The sequence below is a fragment of the Boleophthalmus pectinirostris genome, unplaced genomic scaffold (assembly GCF_026225935.1).
Source record: "Boleophthalmus pectinirostris isolate CB_2022bp ecotype Guang Dong unplaced genomic scaffold, ASM2622593v1 HiC_scaffold_17, whole genome shotgun sequence".
Lineage (NCBI taxonomy): Eukaryota > Metazoa > Chordata > Actinopteri > Gobiiformes > Gobiidae > Boleophthalmus > Boleophthalmus pectinirostris.
This window is the reverse complement of record NW_026571115.1, coordinates 21,719,685-21,736,348: the sequence shown is the minus strand read 5'-3', so window position 1 is coordinate 21,736,348 and position 16,664 is coordinate 21,719,685. Positions and strand designations below refer to the sequence as shown.

The following is a 16,664-nucleotide window of genomic DNA, read 5'->3' as shown; positions in this document are numbered from 1 at the left end:
ATTCTGTAACAACAACCATTGAAACAAATCTGTTATTGCAATGAAAAGATGAATATTCCAGACCTTTAACTGACAAAGAGTACATCTTATATGGCCTGCACTCTGCTGTGTTCAAAAGGTACTACAATCACATCTGAAACTGGGTTATTGCCAGTCCCTTAATCCAGAGGATACAAGTTTTTTTCATATTCTCAGTGTATAAACTGGCCATGGCTGATATGAAAGCTCAGAACCTCCAGAGTCACTGAGCTGCAGAAGCTGCACTTGCACTCACTCATGATGCAGATGCAGGTACTGGGCTTAGGTAGTAAAGATTTAGATCAGAGCTCTTTTAGGTTTAAACAAACTGGGTTTATGGCATAAATGTTTTGTGATTAAGAATAATAATCAGCTTTGCATCTGTTATCAGTAAACACTACATTTGATCTGAACATGTCTGCTTCATTGCTTCATATCTGGTTTCACAGATAAAAATCTTAGCTAAGATTCCCTGAAGCAGTGTAAAGCAGTTTTGTTTTGTTTTTTAAGAGATCAGTCTATATTTATGTATGAAACTGAAACAGTAGTGTCTAATAGTGAAGTGCAAAGTGGTAACATCTGTTATATGTTCTCCATAAGGAGCTCACTACTGCCCCCTGAAAAAACTGAGATTACACAGACAAACTGTCTACAAAGTCTTAACTCCACTGAGAGACTAATAACCAAAAGGAATTATGTTGACAGAAAAGTACAGGACATGTGTTCAAATGTTAACAGTGGCCTTATCAGATTTAATGACTTTTTTTGTGTGTGTGCTCAGTTCTATAATGATTATTACTATAGTAAACATTTAGCCCAAGAGAATAAGAGTTAAATGTGTTAATGTGTATTAAGACAACAAATGCCTCATAACATTTCACTTGTTGAACCTTGAGTCTAAGTAAATCAAATGAAATATGAATAACTGTCGGAGTCAGGAGCCTGAAAGACTGATATTTAATGTAGCACAGCTCATCTAAGCTCATGTTGATGCTGTAGAACAGTGGCAGCTCACACACATGGGTTTGTTTACATTGTGCTTTTGTGACCCCCACAAAAGCTGAAAAGAAAGCACACTTGTCATGCCATACCTCCCCATCTCACACAGTTACAGTGAAATATGCCCCAAGCAAAGTACCACTCTCACATGCACATACAATACAGTTTATTTTACACACCTCTGAACACAGTTAGCGATTTGGTGTTAGCATTTCCACACCATCAGCATACTTCAATGGACCGGTTGTACTGAAGTGGAAAATGCTTGGTGACCCACATATTTAGAGGTTTCATTCGTAACACAAAATATGAAATTATGAAACGTGAACATATCCCAGGATCATTAGTATGTTGTGAGTTCAGAACATGCAAAAATACTCAGTTGGTTGATCAATAATTAGAAAGTGATCAATACAATGTGCTTCTCCCAAGGCCGATCAGAACAATTCCAATCTCAGAAGTGGCAAGATTTCAATGAATTTTCAGTCACTCTTTGGGTCACATTCAGCAGTACATTTCTTTATTTTTCATTGTTTCAGGAGATGTTTGTGTGTTTAAAGTATAGAAGGGATAATTTTGTCATTTTAAACAGAAAATAATCAAACCGAACACTTATTGTCAGTATTTAAAGACCCAACTGGTTAGAACAGATGTTTACACAAATTAGAATAAAAAAAAGTTAGTCTATCCAAAAAGGCAGAAATAAAGAGCGAAGGTAGAAACGAACAATGTGTGAGAACAGTAATAAGAATCCACAAGTGCCAAGATTTGGAAACATAAAAGGTCTGAAGATGGCTGACATGATACTTTGAACTTTAATTATTCGAACACCATTAAGTGCAAGAAGTACTTTCATTACCATAGTTTTGTCCCGGTAAGTGAATTCTTTTCATTGATAATGCCTATGAGGCAGAAGATGATTTGGTGTAACAGAGGTAACAGGAGAGAGTTTGTCCTGTGGTGGTGTGTGGACAGACACCGGCAGCAGAGTCCTTCATGAGGAGTGGTGATGAGTGCTTCTGTCGTGTGGCTACAGCATGAACAGTCTTAGATACCGCTCAATGATTACGCTTTCAGCTTTAACTGCATTGCATCCATCAGCACAGGCACACAGACACTTGCTCTCGCTCGTCGCACCCTTTCCCTAACAATCACAAAGCGCGTCTAAAATCAAAGTAGAGATCTCCCAAAACAAACCCCACATATTCCATTGGAATTCAAGAGGATTTGACGTTCCCTCCATGATCTAGCCTTCTCACACACAAGGCGTCCCCCTCTCCCCCTCCCCCCACAGGCAGGTGTGTGTGGGGGGCTGCAGTCTCTGAGTGGAGGAGGGAGGGGCCAGGGCTCAGTCTTCATCCAGCTCCTGGTTCAGGAGGAAGTTGGCCGCCAGGTTCTCGTTCTTCTCACAGGCAAAGTAGGCCTGGATTACCATCGGCTCAGGGAAACCCAGCGCTTTTAACTGTGTGACAAAACAGATCACAGCCAATCAGAACAAGCCACAAGAGCATGCATCCACATCTGGATCTAGAGCATTTACAACAATAATTCAATTGGTTTGATTCAACTAATCATCTTACAGTGATGAGAGCATTTATATTATCAGCGCTGTGCAAAAATTAGAAAGGTTGAGCTCTAACTTAGGCCAATCTAACAAGCGCATTTTCATCGAGAGGTCTACAGCCAATCCAGTGGCAGTAAGAGCGCATGGTACTAAAGAGGAGTCACTGCTCTCTTGTCTAGGTGAAAGCACGAAGTCAGGGTCAGAGAGCATCTCCTTATGTGCCTTTCTGTTTCACAAGTTTTTACTTAAATCTGCACAGTTTGACTGAAAGTGCATAGTGAAACTTAAAACCTCATTAAGTGCAGTGACACAGCATGTGCTACTGCCAACATTTGTATACGGGGAGAATTGGTGTTTCCTTTCCCCCCCCATATCGCCCAGCCCTAACGTATACCAACTGTGTAGGTATAGAGATATGGAGACACGGTTCCACATGTGCTCTGTGTAAGCTGTGAGGAGTGATGTTCGTGGCTCTGCAGACACATGCGTGTGCACTGACCCTCTCGATGGCCTCCTTCTCTTGAGCAGTGACTGGGATGTAGCTCACAGGAGCTCCCTCTTCTCCAGCTGCTCCAATGTCTCCCAGCTCTGGGGCGTCTCCGCCTCCCCCCATCGGCTCATTCAGCATCTGGATAAACCGCTCTTGGTGCTGGCTGATTTGCTGATACAAATAAACAGAGGTAATCAATGACATAGGATAGTAATTTAACATGTAGAGAGAATAATATGCCAAGAGGCATATTACCTTTCAGCATTGGCACTAAAACTTTGTAGCTATGATTACTAATAAAACTGCCATATATAACCACCCTTCTGCAAATATATAAACAACTCATTTACTTGTTCATTTGAATTGTTAGGAAATGAATTGCTCACAAGTCTCCTCTCTGCAATATATTTCAATTTTAAATCTCAGCTCCAGTAGTTTTTACTTTGATATTAATATAGCAGACAGACCAAAACAATGAGTAATCACAAACCAGTCTGCACTGGAAGGATCAAAATTTCAGTCATTGCTGATCTAAAATGAGTCATCACATGGCTCTTTTTTGCCCTTTGCAGTTTAATGCCTCTCCCAGCGTGATCAGAATACTCCAGGCGTGTTCCTTCTCTTTAGGGGATTAGAATAATAAAATTAAGCTTTCCTGGTGTACATGTAACTTTGTGAGTGTGTCAATATGTAGTGTGCCAAGTTATTTTATTTGATTTACCAGCTTCCTCACAGTCCTGTTCATTAGCTGAAATGCCTTAGGCATATGGTCACATTATGGGTTGTTACCTGTAGGAGCTGGGGGTTCTCCCGGCCCAGCTGCTGCAGCAGAGAGGGCAGCATGGAGCGGTCCTGCTGGATGGCCCGTCTCATGTTGAGGAACTGAGGCTGAACCCGTAGGAACGCCAGCGGGTTTTCTCCTGAATACATACAAACCAGTTTACAACAGATTCAGGCCAAGAGAAAGACACTCCATCTGGCTTATTTGTGCCCATAAACAAATAAAGAGGGTTCAGTTGTTTCTGTACGTCCTTAGGACCACAACAGTGTCAACCATTAATTGTGATTATAGATGCTGCATCTAATTATAGGAATTTGGGGTTGTTCAAGGTATGAATAAAACATAATGAATTATATAAAACCATGTATAATGAGTGCACCTATTTACCTTCCGATGGGGCTTCTGTGGGTCCGGAGGGGGGAGGGTTGCTTTCCTGGACCGGGCTGTTGGGGATGCCCTACGGACACAAATCAACCATAAATGAACTGCACCACACCGAGAACTTGTGTGAAACTTTTTGGTTTTCCCTGCTGCTGCTGATATTTTCCAGGTTTTGACACAAAGGTTAAATTACAAAAAACAATGTGGGATAAACATATTTGCCACTTACAAAATGAGAAACACTATTAATCTGAGCTAAAGGTGCTAGTGTGTGCATAGTGTACTGGTGCGTACAGTGAGCAAGTACTCCACGGCTCTGTGCGGGTTGTTGAAGCTGGCCCTAAGAGCAGCCACCACTCGTTCCCGCTCATACCCCATTGCCATGATTGCCGTCAGCATGTTCTCGTACTCCGCCCCCGTCACTGCACACGCAGAAAAAAATCACGTTACTCAGAACAATTAAGACACAACAATATCTAATGAACAGAAACTACATTTGCAGTACGCAGAGTACACAGACAGACAATGGATGTTGTTTGAAGTCAGGATGTTTTGCTACCAGCTTAAGACTACAAAAAGAAAATTACTTCAACATCCAAAAACTACAACAGAAATGGGTTTTATTGCCATTCTTAAGTTTGGATATGTTCTTGTATCATCCCCTTTGTCCTGCTTATAATCCAAACTCGATCTGCATTTTCCACATTGATCTTAATTGTAGATGTGTGTATAGTGTGTATAGCATTTTTAAACATCCGAACTGTTGAAATCAAAAGTTGCAAGTGAATCATTTGTCTCAGTAATTAAGTCTGAACTCTAGAAAGCATTTTTAACCAGAATGTTTACTTTAAAGTATGTAGGAATAAGTATTATATTGTTATTTTCTTCATTCACGGCCAATTCCAAAGATACTCCCCACAGAACAGGAGCTTTGCCTTCACCAATGGGAGCCCCTCTGCTCCCTGAGTAATGGATGACCCCTTTTGTCACAGTCTAAATATAGGAGTGATATGCATTATACAGCGCGCTGTGTAGCTCAACACTGTGAGGACATTTTTGGCACAAGTGCAGTCCAGGCCTACTTCATTAATAGCCAAGTCCATCAGGTTAATGCAGTGTCATCTTCAAAGTGTGCAGCTGACTTGGCGCCATTCACACATTTGTACGTACCAAGAGCTGACGAGGGGTCCATGCTCTGACTGCTGCCACTGGAGCTGCAATGAAAAACCAGAAAAGCCTCATCATTACCACAGAATTATCTTAAGAATTATTAATGCCATTTGACTTTTGCATATCCTGTAGTATTTTATTTCCTAAAATCAAGAAGCAGTCTATCTGATAGTATTTGTTGGTCTAGAGATTTTGTGGTGTGGTTGGATGTTCAGAGTGAGATAATGCGATCATCTACAGTGTCCTCCCCCTAACATCAGCATATTATGCAGACCGAAAATGACGACTACCTGGCAGGTTGCTGCGGTTCTCCAGCTGCAGCACTGGGCTCCTCTTTGGGCTCCTCTCTGGCCTCTTCCATGGGCTCATCGGGGGGAGTGGGCACTGCTGAGGGGGTGGGGGCAGGAGCAGAGGCAGGAGCTGGGGCAGGGGCAGTGGACTCTTGTGAGGGAGGTTTGGGCGCTTCTGAGACAGGAGGAGAGGCAGCAGCAGCGGGCTTAGCCTAGTCACAGTGCACATGAGGTTAGGGCATTTCGTATACACTCCAACAATGTTACAAAAAGCCCCTTACCTTTGAAACCATCACAACAACAAAGTTCTTCTCATCTATTTTGTATTCCTTAATGGGCGTGTCATCTTGAAGAATTTTACCAGCATATATTAATTTCTGTCCAGACACAGGAAAATTGTCTTTTCCTCGTTCTGCTTCGATCTTCTCTTTCAAAGCCTTCACCTAAAGAAAAAATCATTTGAGTTGATTTGAATAGGCTTTATGCATTTATTAAAATGTTTATTTTTTTTTTACCACATTACCACACATATATTTTACATTGATCAATTTAATTAGTTCTAATCTACAATCCCTGTTTTACAAATCATTATCATATTCATAGTAGCAATGAACCTGCTACTATGTTCATCTACCCGCAATATGACATGTATATTTGTACATAATTATTGTAACAAAACACTAAATATGCGAAATTTAAGAAACTGCATGTCTGTAAAAAGAGTAATTTTAATGTTGAATATATACACTTTACACTTTTCTCACTATCGTCTCCAAGTTTACGCAAACCGCATTGTTTACATGCCAGCGCTGCCGACTTTAGGGTCCGCTACAAATAAGGCTAATCATAATTAGCACAGTCATGCTATGAGCATTAGCAATTAGCAACACCACCCACTTTAGTTCCTCCGATAGGGTCAGATATTGGACATTGTGTTCACTTAGACACCCAGACAGCTGGATCAGATCATGTCAGTTTTAGCTCTTGTCCACATGCATGCATTTCAAAGCGCGGGGCACTTACTTTCTGCTACTCTGCACGCTAACATGCTAAAGCTTGGAAGTTCATGCTAAATGGTCTCTCGCGTTTTTAGCATGACAATTTCTCAACCCTTGCAGGTTTTACACGTATAGGTACTAATAGCAGCTCAGAAAAAACATTGTCAGTGTACCAAGCGTGGAGATGCGGTCTGTGCAAGAAGTTTAAGCCCATGTTTCATGCTTAGTTGGGAGAGCTAAAGTTAGCCGTTTAGCTCTTAGCCACTCACCGTTTGTTCGGGATCTATCTCAATCTGAATTGTCTGCTGTTGCAGTGTTTTCAGTGTGATCTGCATGGTAGCGGCAATTGGCGTTTCTTTTTTCAGTGAATCGAGGAGAAAACGCCCTCTGTGCAGCTATTTTCTTGTCAAAGTTGTCAGTTCAGGTAAAATAACAAGTAGCCTACAAATGTGTACATCCATGAGCACTCAGCAATTCGCCATCTTTGGTGACAAGTTTTGCGGCGAGAAGAGCTCCCTGCACATGCGAGATCTCGTGCGAGACGTATGTGGCACGCAGCGTCCTGAGTTTTATCTTTTATATTTTATGTTCACTGTGATTTTCACTCATGCGTTATTAATGTTTTGGAGCCTAAACGGATGTCCAGTACAGCTTCACAAACGTCAGTCTCAGAGATATGGACATTTAACTAAAACCACACTATCAGTCATCGTGTTATTAAAATAGGCTATATTTGGGGGTTTATTAAAAGTGAAACATTTGCATTGTATTTGCACTTGTACTCCATTTTTTAAGCACAACGTTTGTGCAAATGTTTTTCATTATAATCAGCAGATAAACGATGCCACCAGCAGAGGGCAGGGCTTGATCACTAATTTTATTTTCACTTTGGTACGACTCTTTGCGCATTCAGGCGTGACTCACTTGGACCTTGACCCCACAATAACTCAATTTATCCAAACCCCCCCTGACTCCTTACAAGTTGACGGAAAAAAACATCTATAAACCAGACTTCTTCTGTTTCAATTGTTTTTAATTCATCAAAGACCATCCTTTGGCTCATTTTGGCAGATGGTTTATTATGTTCACTATCCCCAGTCAATTAAAATAGCTACAGAAGATATTATATATGAATGTATTTTTAAACTGTTTATTTTACCATCACATCGTCTTCATCAGATAATAGTGGCCTAACTTTTCATGATGATTGTTTTAAATGGTATTTTCAGCCCAAGATCAGAGTAGAAATTGAAAAGTTAAAAGCTACCTTTTGAGTGTTACTGGCCTAAATGTGTTTTCATCTGGCTTAATTCTCCTGGACAGAACTATTAAAGATTAACAGCAGAACAGCATATTTTATGGAGAAGCACTGCATATGTATCTTTGCATATGGGTCTACAAAGGCCTCTTGTGTAAATAACTATATAACCAAAATAACAAAGACCAAATTAAATCAGTTCTATACTGTCACAACAACTGAGAGTGAGAGTCCAGTGTACAATACAATACAATATAGGACTTATGATTAAAAACAGACAGTTAGTTTGTCATTCTTTCCCCATACCTAATGCATCTAGTCTATAATTTAATTATTAAACTGTTTATTATTAAATATATTGACTTTGACTAAATACATTTTAGGTTAATCTATTTCACACATTCACACACATACAATCACATTTTCTAAAACAGCTGATCAACGTTCAAAGTATTTTGTTTGATTTAACAAGAAAATATGCATTGGCCCACTCTGGACTTTAGAAGGCACAGGCCTTTTATTTCAGCATTTATTTGATGCAGTTCATTAGATAAGAAGAAAAAAACTGCAGCTAGATGAATGCCTGTGGGTGCTGTGTCTATTTTTACTTGAGCAGCCTCCAATTGTTTAAAAATAACAGCTCAACTTTCTTCCAAGAAACACATCATAACTATTGTGCTTCTAAAACATGCCATGGACAAGGTTAAAATTAACTAGCATTTTTGGGGGGTCCAAAAAGTATGTTTTATAACCTTTTGATATACACTAATGCAAAAGCCCACAACAAAGACCCCAGCAATACATAAACAACTTAAAGCACATTTTATTTATCAGGACAGGATTTTATTTTCTGAAAAGTCTTAAAAGTATCAGGAATGTGATAATGCAATGTTGTTTACAGTACACTGTACACTGTAGTCATTATTTATTCATGCCTCACTCTGTGTGGCCTCCACCGCTGCCCTGGAGTAGACTGACAGAAGCAAAGCTGCTAATCTTCATCGCTGACCCTCCGACCACCACTAATCACTCACACATACCACATTCATACAAGGAAATGTAGGGGAAGTGCCTTGCCTCCACAACAGCATGCATCGTCCTTTTGGTTGTTTGACCACTGGGCCACAGTCCCCCTGGCTTAGGGGAGGTTCATAGGTGGAACCCTGGACAGAGAGCACTTCGTCTTCTCCATCATTTGCAAAACTAGGACCCTTTAAACTACATAAATGTGATTTACATCTCATGAAGTGTCTTTCTCAGGTGACAGATAATGAGTGCATGGCATCGTCAGCGGTCCGCAGCGGAAGGTGACAGGGCAGTGCTGCGTCTAACAGTCGCCATGGTGACGTGGGCCTGTACGACTCTGGCTGTGACAGCTCCGAGATCCTGCTGGGTAAACATGAAGTCTCCAAAGAGCAGCTGGAGCAGTAATGACACCTCAAAGGAGAGGCACGCTCCATCCAGCCACGAATGAACAAAATCTCAGCACACCAGGCTGGTTGAGTTAGTGACTCCTCCCACTTCAAAATTTGAAAGTAATCTTCATTTTGATACAAACCAGTCTCTGATAGGTTAATATGCATGTTAATCACACCCATCTGAACTTGTGGAGAAAAACGGTTCCCAGACCAAGCATCTTTGTAAAGCATGTAGTCTTGGTTGGCCTGACAACAAAGGATGAAAACCATTGATTTGCAATGAACATATCTGCAATTTAATTGATCTAGGTCTAGGTCTTTCTTCTGTACACTGAAACTGAAGAAACTGTACGTCTGCTGGTATAATTTGTCATTGAGTCCAGTGACCTGGTTTAGTGGCTCCATTTGTTACTTCTATATATATTTTGACCCCTGACCCCTGCCTCTGTACAACATCTACAGTATTGTGCCTGATTCAGCCAAAAGTGGGCCACACAGTTCAACCTTGTCCCTGTTACTCCCTCACGTCTCTACTGTACACAGAGCTGGCTCACATGGACATGGGCTGTGTTCACCTTCAGATTCAAACTCCAGAGCAGAAGAAAGGGGCACAGAGTGGACCGTGCCTTCCACTATTGGCTTATTTTAACAGAGAAAAGATGTTTGTGGAGATAAAATTGTCCTTTTAAAATGTTGAGCCTTAATAAGGCTAATGTATACAAATATTTCACTTACGCTGAATTTACATCTGTGTTGTTTTAATGCAGTGACTGGATAAACAAATACACAATAAATATAAACATTTAAATATAAAATAGTACAAAAGCAGTAGTGATGCTGTAGAGCTATCTTATGACGTATGGAACTAGACAGGTGTTGAATGTAAAATAAAATGTTTTAAAATGCTCTGCTCTGTGTTTTTTTGTTGTTTTTTTTTTATTTAATGTAGAAAACCTCCTGCACTCTATGTCACTTGCACAGTAAAATGTCCACTTAGTATTAAATAAACAACATCAAAGACCCAGTGAAGCATTGCATTCACCATGACTGAGCTATGACATCATAGGCTGAAGAAGTAGATCCCAAACTTCTGGTGAACCAATCTAAGATCTGAATTTGAACTTACCTTATTTGGATGATGTTCATGCTTTTTTGACTCACATGTTTTTCAGCACATATCTGCTCACATTCAAAACCAAATCCACAAAAAGAGACGTCCACATCAACAACAACACTTTTGAACATAGACTCCATCAGACCTCTCTTTTAGTCAGGACTGCAACTAATGATTATTTGCTTACTGGTTCTGTTGCAGCCCTAAGTGTATAGATGTTGTGATATGAAGCAGAGGTGAGGACCGGAGGGCGTGGGAGTCTACTCCAGAGTCTCAGCAGAATGTAACCACGGACCACTCCTCAGGTTCTCGAGTGTTGGCCACTACTGTGGGTTCTTCTCCAGACAGGTCTTCAGTAAGTCTCTGCAATCCACACGCAGACAAACATGTACAAACCATGCTTACATACAGTAGTGTTGTCATGATACTAAAACTTAAATTTCAAACTCCATACTAAGAAATAGACCAGCTACTCAAAACCGATTCTGATACCACAATGGCAATACAAACACTCTTTATTTAGATAACAGAATGCCATTTTTTACATTAAATAATAGTACTTTCTTTTACATTACAATGTGTTTTTATATCTGTGTAATCCCTCAGTCATCCAGGTAAGTTCCATTGTGGTCCAGGGCCATAGGTGTATACTCTAGTTTATGTGGTCTTATACTAGTTCTGATACAGCTCAACTTCATTCTAAAGTTGTTCAGGAAAGGTTCATTTTTGTCCAGTTGATGTGACTTTTCTGCTCAAATAAGTATCTTGTTTCGATACTTGTTTTAGTATCAGTCAGATTGATTTTCTTTTGCAAACTGTATGTTTACATCCCTAACATACAGTTCTTGATACATAATAAAGATGCCTGTCAACAAAGATCACTTCTTCACATCAACAGATTTTTTCTTTCAACCAAGCTTTTCAAACTACTTTAGCATTTCTACATAAAACAATGTAATTTTGATCATCTATTTCTCACTTGATGGAATGGAGCAGGGAATAGGAACACTGTGCATTGATGGAATAGTTTCCTCGTTGATCAAGGGCATTCTGTTGAACAGCATGATGTAAAGCAGAAGGCCAAGCTGCCACACTGTGGTGGGGCCTGTAGTGTACTCACTCTGTCAGAACCACTCTGGAGACGAGTACTGTGAAGTACCTGAAATATAAGCAGCCAGCAAACATTAGACATGGTCTATCTGTCATCCACGCTGATTTTATTATTCATTTACAGTCATTGTTTGAACCAATGGTACATACACAGTTTGTTTAGATATTATTTTGTTCATATTTTATATAGACCAATGAATATTTTACGTAGCAATGTTTTACCTTGGGGTTCATTAAACAGCTTCTCAGCTGTAAAGGTCCCACAGGCAAAGTTGATGAAGCGCACCCTGAGTACCTCTGCACCTGTCTTGATCAGGACATTATCAGGCTTAATGTCCCGGTGGAAAACTCCTCTGGCTTCCATTTCAATGGCTGCATCCACCAACTGACGGGAAATTACCTACAACAAGTAAGTAAATGTTTATATAGAAATTAGAAGCTCACGTCATCACACAAAAGATTGTACAGGTATGTTTATATATTTTTTTTCCATTTAGTTAAAAAATATTCAAAATCAAAGGATATGTTATGTAATAAAAATAAAGACACTCACCTTGGCCTCGGTGCAATCTAATCCTCTGGGGTTTTGGGATCTGATATAGTCCACTGGGTCGATACAGAGCTCTGGCCTCTCAAAGACCAGGACCACCTCATCATCCAGTCCAGGAGCAGAGAGGTGACAGTGCAGCCAGCGGAGTCAGGGCCTGCCCCAAGCTCAATGAGCAGGAAAACCTCCAGAGGGACTGAGCTCATAGAACTATCCACCTGCCATAACAGACAAGAGTTAATCATGTCTAAAATGGTTCACAGTGGAACATGTAATAACAATGATAATTAATATTGTGATCCTGTGATATCCAAGTTATATAATATGCAAGTTAATCACACCATTTGAGTGTACAAGACCTTGTACTTTGGTCTTTGTTCTTCTCACTATTTGTACTTTGTTGTACTTTGCTGGAGCTCATGACAGTAGAGGAGCTTGTAAGGGAATGTCACAGTTCACGGCTGTAGCTGCTTCTTCTTCTGGGGTCCTCTGAAGAGAAGCCTCTCTCTCCCCAGGAGCTGAACGAGAGTCCATGGAACCTTCTGTAAAACACACAACAATAAGTCACTTATTCTCCTCACTAATTCAATTTCAGTGATATGACATTGTAGTTCTGGTTATTTTTAAACATAATGAAAACATAATGAAAGCTTTGGGTTCTATTCTCTGCCAAAACAATATTAAAAATAAATGTCTCTGAAGACAGGATTCAATCTGTGCCAAAAGAAAGTTAGTGCAAATATCTGCAAAGGAATTATATGGGGAAATGGCTTGAAAAACTATCCAGTTTGCAGAAAAATAAAAATTGATGGGCAGGTTGTGAGTTGAACACCTGTTGGCCTTTCCTGATTGTCTAGAATTTACATTTTCACATGCCTTGAAATATGTGCACAGTGTCCATGGCTGAAATTACAGTTACCTGGATTTAGTCTCTTTGTCTGGCCCTGTGGTGTTCCTCTGACTTTGGTCCCTCCTTGCTGTGGGCTGGTGCCACAGGAACTTGTACTGAGACCACTCTGTTGAGATGAGCACTTTTGCTTGATGCTCACAATGTCTCTGTCTGAGGTCTTTGGGCCCACAGGCCTGTGAGATACACTGCTGGGCCCTGGGACAGCCTCAGGATCATAAGGACCACTTGGATGTCGTTGGGTTGAACTCCTGACTTTAGGGCTTCTCTGCTTCTCTCTTTCCAGGCAATTGACTATGAAGTAGGACTAAAAAAAACTAAACAAAATACTGCCATCGACAACAACAAAACCAGAAATATAAACACTCAACAGAAAAACAACAAAACAGAAGGAAACAAGACACTAGGATGGAAACAGTGATCCATCCCCTCTGCAAAGTCTCAGAAAGACTGACCAGGCACAGATCCAAAATCTGACTGTAATGGTCTAAGTTCCATGACACCCATGTGATCTTTCTCAACTCATATGTAAATAAATTAATACATAGCCGTGGGTGCATCTGCTATTTTGTCACTTTGGTCACTTCATTCTGTTCAACAAAGTAGTTCCAAATAAACATTATGAGCAGTTATGCGGGGAATTAATCAACGTTTTGCATGTAACACTTAAAAGTGTAAATACTGTATAGATGTGTGGACAATGTTTGGACCCTGGTCTTGTGACTGCACAGAGAATACTCGAGGTAGTCTTAAGTATTTGTAGAATGTTAAAATGACTAAAGCTGCACTGTTTTTCATATTGAAGGTGGTTCATAGTTTTTATATTGTATGTATGATTTTGATGTTGATGGTTTATGGTATATCAGTTTTCACGCTCAAACCTGAAGTAGTTAGATTTCAGCTCTGTCCAAATGTATGACCACGTATGAAAACCCAGCATACATGTTTAAGTCTGTGTGTGTGATTAGTGGTGATCAGCGGAACATAGAGGCGCAGATATGCAGATATGAATTTAAGTGTCTCAAATAGCCAACACCATATAGAATAAATGTACATGATTATTTAAAGTAAACTTGGCTGATGCTTTTGTGGACCACAGCTTGCTTAACTGTGAGTGTGGATGCTAATTATGGCTACAAACAGGCTCCAACGTGTGAGGAGGTCTCTGCAGATACTAACTGCTGTTGAAGGATCTCTGTGAGTGGCCTCATTTACGGAAATGAAGCCTGCCCCTAGAGTGACCCGCATCTCCCTGGCCCCTTCCACGGACGGGGGCCCAGGAGAGACATTAATGCTGATGTGTTAATTTATACACGTCAGATAGAGAGAGACAGCGGGATGACTGAAGTGGAACAGACTGAGTTTCCCTTGTAAGGACTGGACAAGGAACGCGGTGAAAAAGCAGAGATTTAGAGATTATGTTTAATGAAGCACATCTCTTGTCCATATACAGACAAAGTGCAGGCTTAGGGCGAATAGAAACATACAGTAATTCATATGTCTGTCTATGGAAAATAAAAAGCTATTCACAGAATGTCCACTCAGTGCAGTTTTATGGTCATAGCTGTCCACATATACATCATTTACATAAGAATGAATGAATAAATAAATACACTATTTCTGATATGCTATAATTGACTGAAAAATCAAATCATTAGATGCGATTGTTGGTGGGTAATGTTGTTAAGTTGGGTTGAAGAAATGGCAAGATTAAGGGTTGATTGGTTGAAAAGGTTGAGAAACTGACAGATGACAAAGGAACAAGGTGAAAATATTGTACAGGATCATGTTATAGCATTTAAAAAGAGAGTTTAAAAGTTGTTAAAGGGCCCGTATTATGCTATTTTCTGATCTATGTTATGTTGTAGATGTTTTGAGCTTGTCCAAGAAAGGGTGGAAGTAAACGCTGGAGACCAAGTGGATGTCTTAAGCATGAGAAGTTTATTTACCATCAATAATACGGGCCCGGGAGGATTTGAAAAGTCAACATAGTATGATCTCAAAAGTGAACATCGTATGATCTTTGAGTGTTCAAGCCCCTTTTACTATGCTTCCAAAAGAGGAGGTTTATAAAGCAAGTGGTGAGACTATGAAGGGCAGTAGACACCGGTTAGACAGCAATATGCCACAGGTTAGATAATAGTATGGTGTGCCAAGGGAAGATCATGGTGTAAATATAGCTTTTGTGAGTCAATGTTCAACTGAGATGTACGTGGAAGATGAATTACTTAAATTCTCTTACACGTTATACAATTTTTTTCCTCGTCAAAAACATACCATAGGGGTTGGGTTTTGTTTCATTCACACATGTTTAATACACAAACTCTGCATATTTAGATTGAGTTCGTTCTCTCAAACAGAAAACACTTTTTAAAATTTTAATACAGGAAGTGCTCCACTGTGTTTTTAAACTTCATACACCTTCAGTAGAATCAATTGGATAATTTCAGCCCTGGAATTGCCAATCTCTACCTACTGAATTAAAGGTAAAAGGAGCTGTTAAATTGAAAACTATCACTTCATGACATCACAAGGTGGAACAGAGCATTTAGAGATAGACAGACTAATAATGCAGGATTACTCAGACTTGTGTGAATAAAACAAAACACAACTCCAGGTGTATTTTTGATTAAGTATCAATATTCTAACATGGTTTAAAGCTCACAAGAGTCCATTTTGTGTACTAAAAGATCTAAAATAAAGAGCTGTCTCTACCCTGACTAAAATGTAACAAGTCTAAGTTTAACGTTTGGCTAACTGTGATTTATCGCTTTTCGGGGTAGGTGATGCTGAGACTTTTAGAGACATATATGATTCCTTATTTATCTTCCAACCATTCCATATTATCATATTATGGTACATTTGGTCCAAAAGTACAGACTAACTGGGCTTGTGATGACCTGTTTTGGTTGATCTCAAAGCCATTGTGACCATCTGCTGTAGCCTACTTATTGCACATTCACTGTCTTGGTGTTTGGGTTGGGTTGAAATGTTGCAATAAACGATGATACAGAAAATTATGTTATGCCACTGACATTTTAACCTTAAGCATAAACTAAAAATGAATGAAATAATCGTAAAAGAACCACAATGTAAAATCTGTAATTTATTTAAAGGGCCTATATTATGCTATTTTCTGATCTATGTCATAATGTTGTTTCCTCATTAAAACATACTTTTTGTGAGTTGTGTTTTGTTTCATTCACACATGTTTAATACACAAACTCTGCATATTTACACTGAGTTCTTCTCCATCCATCCATTTTCTTCCGCTTATCTGGGGCCGGGTCGCAGGGGCAGCAGTCTAAGCAGGGACTCCCAGACATCCTTCACCCCAGACACGTCCTCCAGCTCCTCCAGGGGGACTACGAGGCGTTCCCGGGCCAGCTGAGAGACATAGTCCCTCCATAGTGTCCTGGGTCTTCCCCGGGGCCAACTCCCGGTGGGACATGCCCGGAACAGGAGGCACCCGGCGCCCAGGAGGTATCCGGAACAGATGCCTGAGCCACCTCAACTGGTGCCTCTCAACGTGGAGGAGCAGCGGCTCTACTCCAAGCTCCTCCCGTGTGACTGAGCTCCTCACCCTATCTCTAAGGGAGCACCCAGCCACCCTGCGAAG

General features: G+C 40.2%; 1 protein-coding gene across 1 annotated transcript; it reads right to left on the bottom strand.

The window, feature by feature from the left end:
• Positions 1-959: 959 nt before the first annotated feature.
• Positions 960-7,213, bottom strand: rad23aa (RAD23 homolog A, nucleotide excision repair protein a). Its single transcript, XM_055152892.1, has 9 exons — positions 6,961-7,213; positions 5,975-6,136; positions 5,694-5,905; positions 5,404-5,447; positions 4,528-4,655; positions 4,240-4,309; positions 3,861-3,991; positions 3,081-3,242; positions 960-2,479 (listed from the first exon to the last, which is right to left on the bottom strand). The coding sequence occupies exons 1-9, from the start codon at positions 7,024-7,026 to the stop codon at positions 2,366-2,368; spliced, it is 1,089 nt and encodes a 362-aa protein (XP_055008867.1). The 5' UTR covers positions 7,027-7,213; the 3' UTR covers positions 960-2,365.
• Between the last annotated feature and the right edge of the window lie 9,451 nt (positions 7,214-16,664).

Excerpts from the sequence above, each read along its gene's own strand:
- rad23aa (XM_055152892.1), bottom strand. The coding sequence starts at position 7,026 with ATGCAGATCACACTGAAAACACTGCAACAGCAGACAATTCAGATTGAG. Across the intron at positions 4,310-4,527 it reads CCGTGGAGTACTTGCTCACT|GGCATCCCCAACAGCCCGGT; the intron begins GTACGCACCAGT and ends TTGTGTCCGTAG. Across the intron at positions 3,243-3,860 it reads AGAACCCCCAGCTCCTACAG|CAAATCAGCCAGCACCAAGA; the intron begins GTAACAACCCAT and ends TATTTGTATCAG.